The sequence below is a fragment of the Embiotoca jacksoni genome, unplaced genomic scaffold (genome assembly GCF_022577435.1).
Source record: "Embiotoca jacksoni isolate LCO1_2020_lvr unplaced genomic scaffold, fEmbJac1.0.p SCAF_3, whole genome shotgun sequence".
NCBI lineage: Eukaryota > Metazoa > Chordata > Actinopteri > Embiotocidae > Embiotoca > Embiotoca jacksoni.
In genome coordinates, this window is record NW_027185381.1 from 22,163,038 (window position 1) to 22,176,367 (window position 13,330).

At 39.7% G+C, this 13,330-nt stretch overlaps 1 protein-coding gene across 3 annotated transcripts in view; it reads left to right on the forward strand.

Moving 5' to 3' along the window:
• The window catches only part of tmtc2b (transmembrane O-mannosyltransferase targeting cadherins 2b), an 89,742-nt gene that overhangs the window by 50,125 nt on the left and 26,287 nt on the right, over positions 1-13,330 (forward strand). For all 3 annotated transcript variants that reach the window (XM_069162497.1, XM_069162498.1, XM_069162499.1), the window contains exons 3-4: positions 10,224-11,070; positions 12,815-12,929. In XM_069162497.1, the coding sequence (XP_069018598.1) occupies positions 10,224-11,070; positions 12,815-12,929 (962 nt within the window). The remainder of the gene's footprint in view (positions 1-10,223; positions 11,071-12,814; positions 12,930-13,330) is intronic.

The window sequence follows — 13,330 nt, forward strand, 5'->3', positions numbered from 1 at the left end:
ATTGATTTATTTGTTCATACTAACATGAAAGCAATCTGTCCTACAGTTTCCTTGCTGTTTAACTCCTTAAATCTTGGTGCATCACCCTGCCTCACAAAGATGCTAAACCTAGGAATTCAACCAAAGAAAGAGATGATCATTTGATTAAAAAAAAAAAAATTAATTAATTAAAAAAATTTAAAAAAAACACAGCCCTGGACATTTAACTGCAACCAGTCCGGCAAACATAGCAAAAATGCTACGCTTATATCAGTGGACCTGTTCAGTGGGGACATGGGGATATTGAGTTATGGTGACTGATGGGAGATGTCACATGAGGATTGTGTTTAGAAGTCAGCGCAGATCCTAGAGTCATATATGTATACAAAAGGTAAATGTTACTGAGCAAAAAACAAATGTAGCACGTAAGTAAACTTACAGTGTTTTGTTATTTTAATGGATTTTTTATTCAACCAAAGTCATTTCATCATTATGGAAATGCCTTTATTGACGAAGAACACAAAGAAGACATTGTGAAGTTTTGAGATTAAATAGCTGACGAATTGTCAATCTTTTCAATCACAAACTACTCCAAAAAAACTTGAACACATCTACTTTTTCTATTTATCTCACTTCTCTGTCTCACCGTGTCACGTCTGGTCTGAGTGTCACTTTAGGTCTGCTGTTACCCTCTCAGATCAGAGGTTTCATCACAGCTTGTATTGAAACAAAATGACTCATGAGTATCCAGGGAGCTCTGAATTTCACTTCGCTTTTTGACGAAGCACATGCATATTGTTTGGCATACTTATGCAGCCAAGTGCTCCGCTCATCCCTGCTCTCACAATACTCTCAAATGAATTTCCATTCTTCCTTGTTTAGCTGCAGAGTTTCAGTTTTTGTCCTTAAACATTCGGTCAACTGTGTGTAAACTAAATGGACTCTGGCCCACGCCCAGTTCTAATTTCTCTACTGTTACACATTGGAACAATTATCGCAGCGGTAAAGTGAAGCCGCATGGGACAATCTAGCAGTTGTAAACATGGATGTAGATTGTGGAAAGAATCCTCCTCGACAATAGGATCAGTAAAAAGGAAATTCCAGCAGGACTGAGGCTCACGTTGATTAAATCCTTTCATTCTGGATGATCAAAGCTTAGTTCTGCGAGCAACGTGTTAACATAGTGCTTAGCATTTCTTCAAGACACATGGTATTACTGTACGTAGTTGGTGTATTAAATACCACTTTTAACTCTGCAGTGAATGTAATCAGGGAGACATGAGGGAAGTTATCATGTTGCATTGGAACATCCTGTAGAAGCAAAAAGGAGACATACAGGTAACTGATTTCTGGGCCACCACATCTGAGATTTCTCCTCTCAATCCCCAGATTCATTGGTAATCTCGAGGCATACTGCTGTAGAATTGAGTTATAATGCCCTTGTGTGAGTTCAAGCCTGCACGAGGACGTGTGTAGACTCAGAGACCTACAGAAAGATGACTGGCATGCCCTGAATACTCCCACAGCATTAAAGGTTTCTCAGTTCTCTTGTTTGATCTCACACAGTTTCTCCGGTTTTCTTTTTGTATTTCTTTGCAAGTTGTTTCTGGTAATTCTCTCTCCAGAGCTTCTTCTCCCTGTGGCCATCTTTGGTTTTCTGTCTTTGCTGAAAACTACAAATTAAAGTAAATCCGTGACTCTTAAGAGATTTTTTTTTAATGATTCGGTAATGATTTTATGACGATGTTACATTCTGTGAATGTTTCACGTTTTTCATTGGCTTTTGGAACAGTTAAAAAAAAAGAGCTGAAACTCACTACAAAGCTCTGTAAATCTGAGGGGAGTGTATTCTAATCCCTCCTAGCTACCCCACTTTGTCACATTGTTTCCACACACTATTCCTCACATCTTACACTACCTTCTGGATACTTTTAATTGTTTTGTGAAGAAACATTTAAGATTTTTCATATTTCACCATACTTACACAAACTCTTTTTCTGCATTATGTTCAATGAAAGTTTTGACATCGGCCAACATATAAAGATACCGACATCTGTGAGTTGTCTAAATTGGCCAGTAGAATCAGCAGGCTGATATATCGGTCTGATTCAAGTAAAAAGTGGAATATTATCATTTGATATTTCAGCTCAGACTGAATTTTCACCCTGCATGCTTTATGCTTTGCGTTTGCGTCTGTTGTTCGTCATCATCTCACACCACAAGTCATCTTTTCACTCTATATTTGCTGACCTCCTCTCACGCTCATTACTGGCCAGTATAAACAGAAACAAATGCCATGCTATCACTGAGATTCAGTGGTCAACTGTAACATGACACACGCCAGAGAGCTATTTTCAAAAAGTGGTTCAGAGAGGGAAAAAATGCATTCGGCGCAATTTTCTGCATCCAGCTTCTGACATCCCTCTGACAGTCTATCTGCTTGGCTTTGGACCCCAGTTCTGGCTTTGTGTCAGTCATTCATGCACTGCAGGAGCTTACCGCCTCTGCAAACCCTGCAGTACAAAGGCTCTGATCTCCCAAATGCATAGTAATGACTGGGAATCCATGCATGTACAGAACAAATCTAGTCCGGAGACAACTGGCAATACGCCTCTGAAACAGGAAATTTCCAGCTTTTTTTGTTTATCCTTGAAGTTGTTGATTTGTCGAGTCGATGAACAGCATCGAGCACAAAATACTTCCCTCCAACCAAAGAATTCAACCCCCATCCTTTGAGCTTGAATCAGCATCTTGTCAGAGCAAATTTGCTGCAGTGGTCACACAGTCTAGTTGGCCCTCGCAGTACAAATAAATATGGGAAACGAAAGAGAAGAAATCAGGAAACGTCTGTTTATTTTTTAAACCGTTACTGTGGTTTCACTCAATAAATATCTCCTCTGAAATGTTAAGGGTTTAAGCGCACTTTCTTTTTCGTTCTCCATTTTCATTATGTTCTTATTGTTTGGTCTGCCTGAACATTTTTCTTTTTCAGAATACGACTAGTTTGTACTAAGTGTTAATGGGGATGAATTAAGAGTAGTATAATTTTCTGTTTTTCAGTTGATAGATTGTAATGTTTGACCCTTAATCTGTCTGTGTGACCCCACAAATATAGAAAAGCAGATTGTCACTGGCCTTTTTTCTTACCACTTTGAGTCAATGAGTTGAGTTTAAACGCTTTGGAAAAGATAGCAGGAAGTTTTGCTGGTTTAGCTCAAAAATTTGTTCAACTCACGTTTCAGTAACCACTGAGAATTTGGCAAAGTGGCGGATTTTCCATTGATTATCTGTTTATGATCCTTTTCTCAGCCTTCATCTTCCTCCCAGCTTTAACGCAATGTTCCTTTCACTCTTAACTAGACATTCAGATTCCATCCCCTCCTGAGGCACGCTTTGGTTGGACAGAATGAGATGCGTCTCCTCTCCTATAGATGGTCTGATTGCCTCTGATGACAATATAAATGCACTCTGATTACGGCACTGGGAGAGGAAGACCTCTGTGACCCTTCAACCAGGGTCATCTGGCTGCAGCATGAAAAGAAGACATTTCGCAGCTTGCATTTGTACATTCAAAATAGTGTGTTTTAAGAGTTTGAGCTACAGTGAGGTGAGCTGGAATGTCGAGTGAGGGTTTTGGGAGAAATGGATCCCGTGTTGGTTCAATGATTATGGTTAATAAAAGCGGACCAAAAGAGCATGAGCTGGCGTGTTTTAGAAAGTCTTGGTCGGAAATTTTTTTCCTCAGATTTGTTAGCTTTCATCGTGTACGTTTAAATTCCTCTTTAACTCTTTTTTTTTTTTTTTTCCCCACAGTTGGCCTTTGGTGATACGCAGCAGGAGTGCAGTCCTTAAAAGTGGAAATATTATTTTTTATATTTAACTTATCAATGCCCTTAAACTAAACAGGCACCTCACAGTGTTGTGTGTCGGCCTTCTTTTTTCCCTTATTTCCTTCGTGGTCTCACACATATCTCTCTCGCCCCTAAAACTTATATCCTAAAAAATTCTGCTCATCACTGCTGTTTTTCCAGGGCTTTACTGTGTCCGAGGCTGATCCGTTCTCATTTTTGTGCTCCGTCTCCCTGCCAGCCAGACCGGCTGACTCGGGGGGTTTTCTGACAGGTTCATGCGGGTTAAAAGCTTTGATCATGAGCAGTTTGAGGAAGGTCCACTGTGGGTTTTGACTTCCTGACCTCACACCATGTGGCCCTCAATCCAGCAATGGTTCACTTGACTTTAGGTAAACTCTGCAATGACGCTAAAGTAACACACAGTTAGGGCTATTTATCTTAGTGATGACAGCATCCATGTAGCTTATCTCAAGGAATGTTTATTCATTGCACGAGCCTTGAGATGATTTACAGTTGGATTTTCTGGAGCCTCCGTACGTACAGTAGACTGTGAAAAATTTGTTAAGTAGACACTGTGGATCTTCTTGGGTCTTCACTCACTCTCCGAGTACATTTGTCACAATTCATCTTCACATTTATCAAACTCAGTCTTAAAGAAATAGTTGCGAGAAATAAACGTATTAGCTTTCTTTCCAAGGGTTAGATAAGTAATTTGATACAAAACTGATGTCTGTACCAAGATTTATTTATAATTTAGCTACCAACAGCAGCTAGCAGTTCGCTTAGCCCAGAATGAAGTCTGGAAACAAGGAGGAAACAGCAAGATTATCTCTGTCCGAAGTTAACAAAACCTACCTAGCAGCACTGCTTAAGCCCTCTAATTAACAAATTATGTCGTTTTGTTGGTACAAAACACAAAGTGTGAAAATGTGTTTAATTTTTTTTTTTTTGCTCTGCACAAGAACTGATATTACGTACCAATAAGTTGAATACGTTGATGTTACAGATAACACAACCTCAGGTACATATTCATCTAACTCTTCTCATATGACTTTCAATGAGAAAAAACAAATAAGCATGTTTCTTAACCTCTAAATTTAGCCATAATTTACCAGAAAAAAAAAAAGCCTTTATTTTGTATCAAATAATATAATAAGAAATTTGCCAAAACAAATAAACGTGACAGCTCATACTCTCAATGTCAGAGCTAAATTACGTTTTGTTATCATGAGCCAGCTGTTGGTGATCCATAACGTATTGTTAGGAAGTGAATAGTTGGGCTCTTATCTTGTCCCGCTTGCCGACAACCAGGTTTTACACCCAAAGATTCTTTACAGCGGAGAACATCGCAACAGCTGCAGCTGATAAGCAGAAAAGATAGATTTGAGGCTGTGGTTCACCAACCGCAAGCTTGATTAGTTGATCCAGCAGCAGAGTGTATATCCATCCATCAAACCTTTAGAAAGATTTAAACAGACTTTTAAAAGGAATCTGGTGTTCTTCCCGAATTTGAGCTTTCTTTGAGTGTGTGTGTGTGTGTGTGTCTGCAGGCTTTGAAGGTATAGTACTCTTTGATTGGTACCCTGAGCTCATTTTCACTTCCATTACAAGTCTATCAATGTGAGGCAGTATCGTGATGAAAGGCTCTCTGCAGACAATTGATCTCCGTAATGATGAAGAGGAGGGGATAGGTCAGACATGCCACTTCTTTTACAGGATTTTCTCTGAGGTGCTAGCTGGAGTGTGAGCCAGACACGGCGCTGCACTCTGATGTGCTGGTTAGATGTGTTGTGTGATGGATTGTTCTTAAAATGCTCTTGAACAGTGGTACAATGTACATCAACCAATTATGCAAAAAAAATAAAAGCCAGTGTGCACCCAGAGGATAGAACACTTTCTCTAAACTGATTAATTAAATTTCTCTCGGAGCGCTTTCCATTTTTTTTGCCACCACAAACCTTCGTTCACAACACCCTAGTGGATGTTAAAAAAAACCAAAAAAACATTTTAGATTGAGTTTTCTCCTTAGTCAAATTAACCTAATCAAAGTGTAGAAGGGGAAAAAAGAGGCACAAGCACAAATAGGGATTCTGTAATTGGCCTGTTTTGCATTTCATCTCCAAGGATATTTTATTCGCACGCCCGCCTTATAAAGCCTAAATTGTTTCAGTTCTCAACTGATTGCGCCTGAAACAAAAGAGGAGAAAAAAAACATTGCCCTCATGCCTCCTACGGGGTTGTGCTAAACCACTTATTTCAGACTAAACTGGATTATTGACAAAAGACACAAAGCTGGAACGCCTTGGTTTTCTTGCATAATAGAGCTATAGCACCCAGGGAGCCGTTGCCCGGCTGGTAATTATACTGATGCTTTTGAATGGTAGACATTTTAACCGGAGGCATATTATAGAGGATGCACGTGTTTGTTTATTCAAGAGATAATAGACATGGGGTTCATGTTGTCCCTCTGTAATATGTCCTCCAGACCATCCCTGAAGCATTTTCTGCTTGCCTTCTGCCTATATACGTTTTGCCCTCACCTTTATTTTCCTGAGATAGTCTGAGCCCTCGCTAAAGTAGGCCAAGAGGAGGAGCAATGGGGTTACAAAAGTGTACCAAAGTGCAATCAAGGGATTGTTTTATGTTTTCAGTGCTGCCCAAAGACATATGAAGGGGGGAAATGTTAATGTGCAAGTTCAGCACAAGAATGTAAATGAAACGCCGCCTCCATCCGCAGCAATGACATATGGATGTGGTTAAGATGGTGGTGTCTGAGTGTGTGCTGCGTCTGGGAAGAGTCACGATGACATATCTCTTTGTCACAGCGCCAGGTATGAATGAGTATGTGTAGGAGCAGTTCCAAGATGCTGCCGGCGGCAGCACTCTCAGGCCCTCAGAGGTGAAAACACACAAACATGAAATAACTGGTTGCCCTACGGAAGGTGGTCTCATCACAACGGGAACAAAAATGATTTGCAGAATCAAAAGGAACAGCATAAATCACTCACAAACAACACAGAGTATACTTCTAAGGAGATCAGGGTTGTCTGGATTATAAAACTTACTGTAGGCTATAACACCCAGTTTTGAATTGCCCTCTCCAAAAATAGACAAAGCTTTTCTTCTTCTGCCGAATGCTTCAAGTTAACAGTAATGTGGTGTCTTGTAAGCTCGTGCTTGGTCCAGAGAGTCGTCTTGAGAGCCTGTTGAAGATCCTTGTAAATCCGAGCTGGAACTCCCTGAAGCCGCGATTGAGATGTATTTACACTGCTCAGCAAGCCTCTCTGGCAAAGTCTGCACAAAGTAGAGCCACTGGGCCTCAAAGACCACTTCAGTCCACTTCAGCCTCTTTTTAGAGTTTCTGCACATCTGCTGGGATTAAAAAGTGGCCACAGGACCTCGGGTCAATTTAGGGATGGATTTAAAGTGCAGATTTATACTTGGTGAAATTTAAAGGGGGGTGATCTCCATCCCCATCATGCCTGAGACTTCTTATGAATTTGGGCTGTAGGAGTTTTGAAGGACTGGTGTTTTTAAATATCACTGATATTCTCACAGTTTATGGTCTCTCTTAGTGTAAGGCTCTACTTTTTATGTTTTTCACAAGCTGATTTTTTTTTTCAGGCCTACCTAAATCCAACAAGCATATTATTAGTTTCTGTACACATTCACAAAAATATGTAGCAGTTTGCTATGAACTGTGTTTTGTGGTAATTGATGAGGCTGAATATTTTTTTTAGACCTCAAACAGTATAAAATCAAGATGAAGACAACTCCAGAATTAAAAGATTTTGACATTTTGGGATAGTTAGATGAGATTTATGTTCATGTTTTTGCAATAAATATAAAGCTGCAGCTTATTAGCTTTCTTTTGAACAAGGCAAACTGTTTTGTTTCAAGCCTTTGTGCTAAATTAACAAAATCTACTTACTAGTAACTTTAAAGCTCCCTACTTAAAATATTATGTGTCATGTTTAATATGTACAATAACCAAAGTCTACAAAACTCGATGCTGTAATTTTCTTGTGCTAATTCTTTGTACTAAGTTAAGATAACAGGCTGATAGCTGTATCTAACTTTGGGCAAGAGTGCAACCAAGCGTATTTTCCAAAATATTCTTTTAACAGTAGAGTCTCATCTCCTGAAAGATGTGTTTATTTCTCTTTTGAGCATGTCTCTGTGGGTAATCAAAAAATCAGCAGGGGCATAAATGCTGCCTCCTCTCTCACTCAAAGCTCATTAAAATGATGGTATTAACCTCTGTTTACCAGTAGGGTATATTTATTTTTTTACTAGACCATTTAAACTTCACTGACAGATTTAAGTACTTTCTGTTTTTACTTTTTGTAACATTAAAATAATTGGGATTGTTTGGCATAGACACTATTGTTTTGTATTCAGTTGCCTAGCTGTGGTCTTTTGTTTTTATGTTGAACTTCCCAACATAAAAGCTAAATTTGATTCATTAGAGCTGACTGGTAGAAGTAGTTCCTCCATGAGGTCCTTGCGCAGCTCTTTGACTTCATATTCTTAATTTAGCGTTATTTAACAGCATCTAATTATAATTTATCAGCCCCGCTCTGTCTTCAGCTTTACTTTTCCCCTGGATTCCCACAGGGAGCTGACCATGACACTTTCTGCAGTTGCTCAAATTAATGAGAAATGGGGATGTGGATTGAAATGATGACCTTTTGTTGCCAAGCGACTGAACAACTTCTTCAGCGATGGAATACTGGAATATCCTCACGAAATCCTAAAACAGTGTCAGTTGTTGTCAGGTCTCCCCTGAAGGTTTTGACAGAGCTGACCTTATGCAGGTTTTTTTTGTTTTTGTTTTTTTTTCCATGCTTGTGACATTTTTATATATTGTATACCAGTACTCAGAAAAACTTGTTAGCCAAAGCACAACATTGTGGTGTCTTCTTCTAAGCAGCATTTTCTGCTGCAGAAACATGGTGAAGGAACCATTTTGAAAATGAGTTCTTGTCACATGTTGGATTTGTTGCAGTGCAGTTCTCTTTGATTCCATTGCATGTTCAGGTGTTAGTGTTGTTGTTTTCATCCTCTCCATCTCATCACAGTGAGTATCATGATTATTTCAAGATCTTTTTTGTGGTGTTGTCATGGTGCCGTCTTCTTGGTTTCCAGCATAATTTAATGTTGCCTAAGTGTTGGGCAGCAGCTCTTTGCATTAGCAGTGATCATTAGCAGACAACAGCTGTCCCCAGAGGTTACTGAAGTCTCCCTTCATGGATGCAATCTGTAAATGATAACACACAGGCAGAGACAAATCAATAGTACACCCCCAAAGCAGTGGTGGTATGATGTTTATGATCACAGATGAGACAAGAATTGTGCCCTTTGGCATGTGGAGCTAGAGAATAATCACATCCACTGGAATAAAGATTATGTGAGGTTAGACTACGGTCTTTGGTTTAAGGTTAAATAATAAAAAGAATTACACTTGAAAAAACATCAAGGACTATAATGTCCTTAAGAGTGTAGAATCAATATTTCATTCTTTCCATAGTACAACATTTTTCAAATGTTTTATGTATTTTCCAGGCACAATATATGCTAATCCTGCAGGACACAGGTGGGCACTGTTGTGCATATTATGGTGCTTTTTTTTCTCGTTAGATTTCCACCATTAACACATGGACAACGGTCAGTTGGTCCTGTAGCAATGGAACAGGCTTGTGGGGAAATACATCAAGTTATTATTCAATGCCAGCAAGGTATTAAACAACCAAACACACTATAAATATTTCAGAAGTATTTCCACACAACATTTGGAAAAGTGTTTAATATCAAGTCTGTAATATGATGAATGGAGCTCATATAGTTGTGTTTGAGTCAAGAGGGGGGAAAAAAAATGCATGAATAGAAAGTTATGATGTTATGACCTTCATTTTGACTCGGTGTGAAAGTTCTGGCTTTAATAAAAGTTTGTGTTATTTTTCTCTTGGTGGGTTTAAAACATGGTTTAAAGAGTCAATAGCAAAAAAAGGAAAAGACAACTGATTTGTTCACAGTTTTCCAAAGAAATCACAACGGTCAAAACTAAACTTTTTGATTAATAGCTTCTTGATTTCATCCACACTCGTTCTATTCTTAAAGGCATTACACAACTGGACTGTTGTAACCACGAAGTAGGCCGTTTATTCTTGAGAGTTGAAGTAACGTTAGATCCAACATTCCTTTGATCAATTTCCAGTCTTTAGGTGGGTCAAAGTAAATGCAAAGGTCCAAGAGTCATAAATAATACAGCCATCTAGAAAACAGGTGTAGCGTGATGCTCTCATATGTGCAGTATATTTTCCCCAGCAGACATTCCTTTCCAGTGGATTGAGGGTTTGATCCCTGTTTCTGTGTTTTTTTTCTGCCTTTCAGAGAAAGCACATCCACCTGCTGCTGAATGTGTTTTTGCTGGCAGGCTGGGGAGTCGTTCTGCTGGCATGCCGCTTCTACTGGATGGGCAACAAACCCCCAAACTTCTCCAACTCTGACAACCCAGCAGCCGACTCCCGCTCGCTCCTCACCAGGACTCTGACCTTTTTCTACCTGCCTGCCACCAACTTCTGGCTCCTTCTCTGCCCGGACACGCTCAGTTTTGATTGGTCGATGGATGCCTTGCCGCTGATCAGGAGCCTTGCTGACTGGAGGAACTTGCACACAGTAGTCTTCTACCTTGGATTGCTGTTGCTGGCTTGGTTCGGCCTGAGGATGCACCAGACGTCCAAGGGCAAGGACACCAATGGCAAAGCGCATCATTACACCAATGGCAGAAATGGGAACAGTAATGGACACAGTTACCATTGTAACGAATATGAACACATGAACAACTCCCACACAGATGCTCATAATAATAGTGCACAAAATGGTACCAAAAAGTATTATGAGAGCAGGACTCCACTGCCTACCACTGAAAACGTTGTGGTGTTCTCGCTAGGTCTGTTGGCCATCCCTTTTCTACCTGCCACAAACTTGTTTTTCTATGTGGGATTTGTGATAGCAGAGAGAGTACTGTACATCCCCAGCATGGGCTTTTGCCTGCTGGTTGCCGTGGGGATAAGGTCCCTGTACATCCGACTGCGACGCAGGTCCTCCAGGACAATGTTGGTGTACTTCAGTGCAGCCCTGGTTCTACTTTTTGGTGTCAAAACTGTTTTGAGGAACCGGGACTGGCAGAACGAAGAGATGCTTTACAAATCAGGGATTTATGTCAATCCTGCTAAAGGTACGGCTCAACGCCAATGCTTCTATGCACAATAGTTTGCACATGGACTAATATGAACAAGTACACAATCTTACACACTGTTATACACACCCATCAGGTTCGCTATTTAGAATAACATGAGCAAGTCTTGAGGCAAGCTTTTAATTTGATTATGTGAACTCTCTCTCAGTCTACTGCAATCCTGAATAATTCAAAGAAAAACCTGCTGCAAAATGTTTCCTCTTCATCACTCAGCTTTACCACATGTGCTCACAAGTTGAAGCCAACCAAATATGTACTTAAAAACAATTGAGGTTACTATTGTTTCGAGAAAATACAACAGAATTGTGTAACTTCACACATTTTTATACCCAGCACGCAATCTGTTTGATGACACCAGATGCCCCGTCTCACTCGGAGGGGGACCATCACCCTTCGCTGATTGGCATCTTCAACAGGAGATAAAATATTCAAAAGTTCAAGGTCAACCTCTCGAAAGCAAAGTTCTCAGAGCTGCTGAGGAGAGAAACAGGGCAGCGCTGCACAAAGCAACAGAAGGACATGTTGTGTTAGCTAATTTCCCTTTCAGATTCTGCAGCGGAGCTGAGGCATGACAGCTGTTTGTTTTGGCAGACCATGAGCTGAACACAGTAGCAGTAATGTCCCCGACTCACATTCAATAAAGCTAATATGAGATTTGAAAAGAGTCCAACCTCAAACGCGCTCATTGAGTTGTTTGAACTGTGAAATTTTGGGACACACAAAACAACTCTTTTCATTGTAAAACTTCATACATTTTACTAAGTGAGCAGCAATATGAATGCACAGTTGAACGAAGGAAGTTTGGTTTGTTTTTATGCCTGTCTTTATTTATACTGAACCCTGGTGGGATTCCACAGACTCTGGATATTTAACAGTTAAAAAAAAACGACTGCTTAAAGGCAGACTGCATATTTTTGCACCGTAAACACTTGTCAACAACAGCAGCGTGATCCAGGATTGTATTTTCTAATTCAATAAGACTTGTGGAGATGCTAGAAGAAATAATATATTGAGGTTTACACGTGCTAATTTTATATTTGTGCTTTAATTCACAGCACCAAAAATGCCTCAATAGGCTTTGTTTATTTAATAACAGTTTTCAGAGAAGTTAAATCTTTTGAGTCGTAATCATCATCAAAGTTGTGCAGTCTATTAATTATTTTAAAATCAAATTTGTGGTGATGATGTTACATTTATATGCTAGCAGCTATTAACATTAAAATTCCATTATTCCACAGTTTAATCAAATTAATTATTTTCTTTATTCCCTCTGAATTTATCTTCACACTTCGGTCTCTGTGCAAAATATACAAAAGCTCCTAGCAACCTTTTATCACCTGTCAGTTACTGCACTATGCAATTAAACGCTAATACCGTTAGCTGTTCAATAGCGCTGTGGTGGTCTTCTTTTCATACACATACTCATCGGAAAGACTGGTGGTTTATGCACAAAGCTCCCCCAGTGAGCCATCTCTCTTTACTCATAATGTCTCAGTGCACCAGCTGCAGCAGAACAACATTCTCTTCAGAGGTTAAAACAGCACTGAACTCATGGCAGCGTGAGGCTGCAAACAACAAAAAGAAAATTATTACTTGCCACAGATATTTTCTCTCCCGCTGTTGTAATTCACAAGGTTTTATTTAAATTCTGAAAGAAAAAGTCGTTTTTCTCTTCTTATTCTTCTTATTCTTTTGATTAACTCTTACTTTTGTGACATGTCAGCATGGGGCAACCTTGGAAATGTCTTGAAGAGCCAGGGGAAGATGGAGAGGGCTGAACAGGCCTACAGAAATGCCCTCTACTACCGCAGCAACATGGCCGACATGCTGTATAACCTGTAAGTGTGTCTTTATTTTATTTTTGTGGTGTAATTAATATTCTCTTTATTGATCAACTTAGCTGGCCTCGGATTTCATTTAGCATCTGTTGATGTGAATTCTGTTTCAGTGTCTCAACAATGTGCATGAATAAATGGACGAGCTGTCCTTTTACACATGTGCATTGATCACAGCTCTTCTTTCAGAGGAAGTGCGGTCTTGTCCTCTATTCCCCAGGGTGCTGTCTGCCTGACAGCATTATTAATGATGCCGTTTTAGAGCGAAAACACAAAACATCAGTCAAGACTCAGTGTGCAGATATCTGTGGTTTGCGACACCGTCCCCCTTTAAGGTTTATCAGCTGCTTGTGTTCTCGTTTAATCCTAACAGAGACTTTTAACTTCAAACATCTCATTTTTCG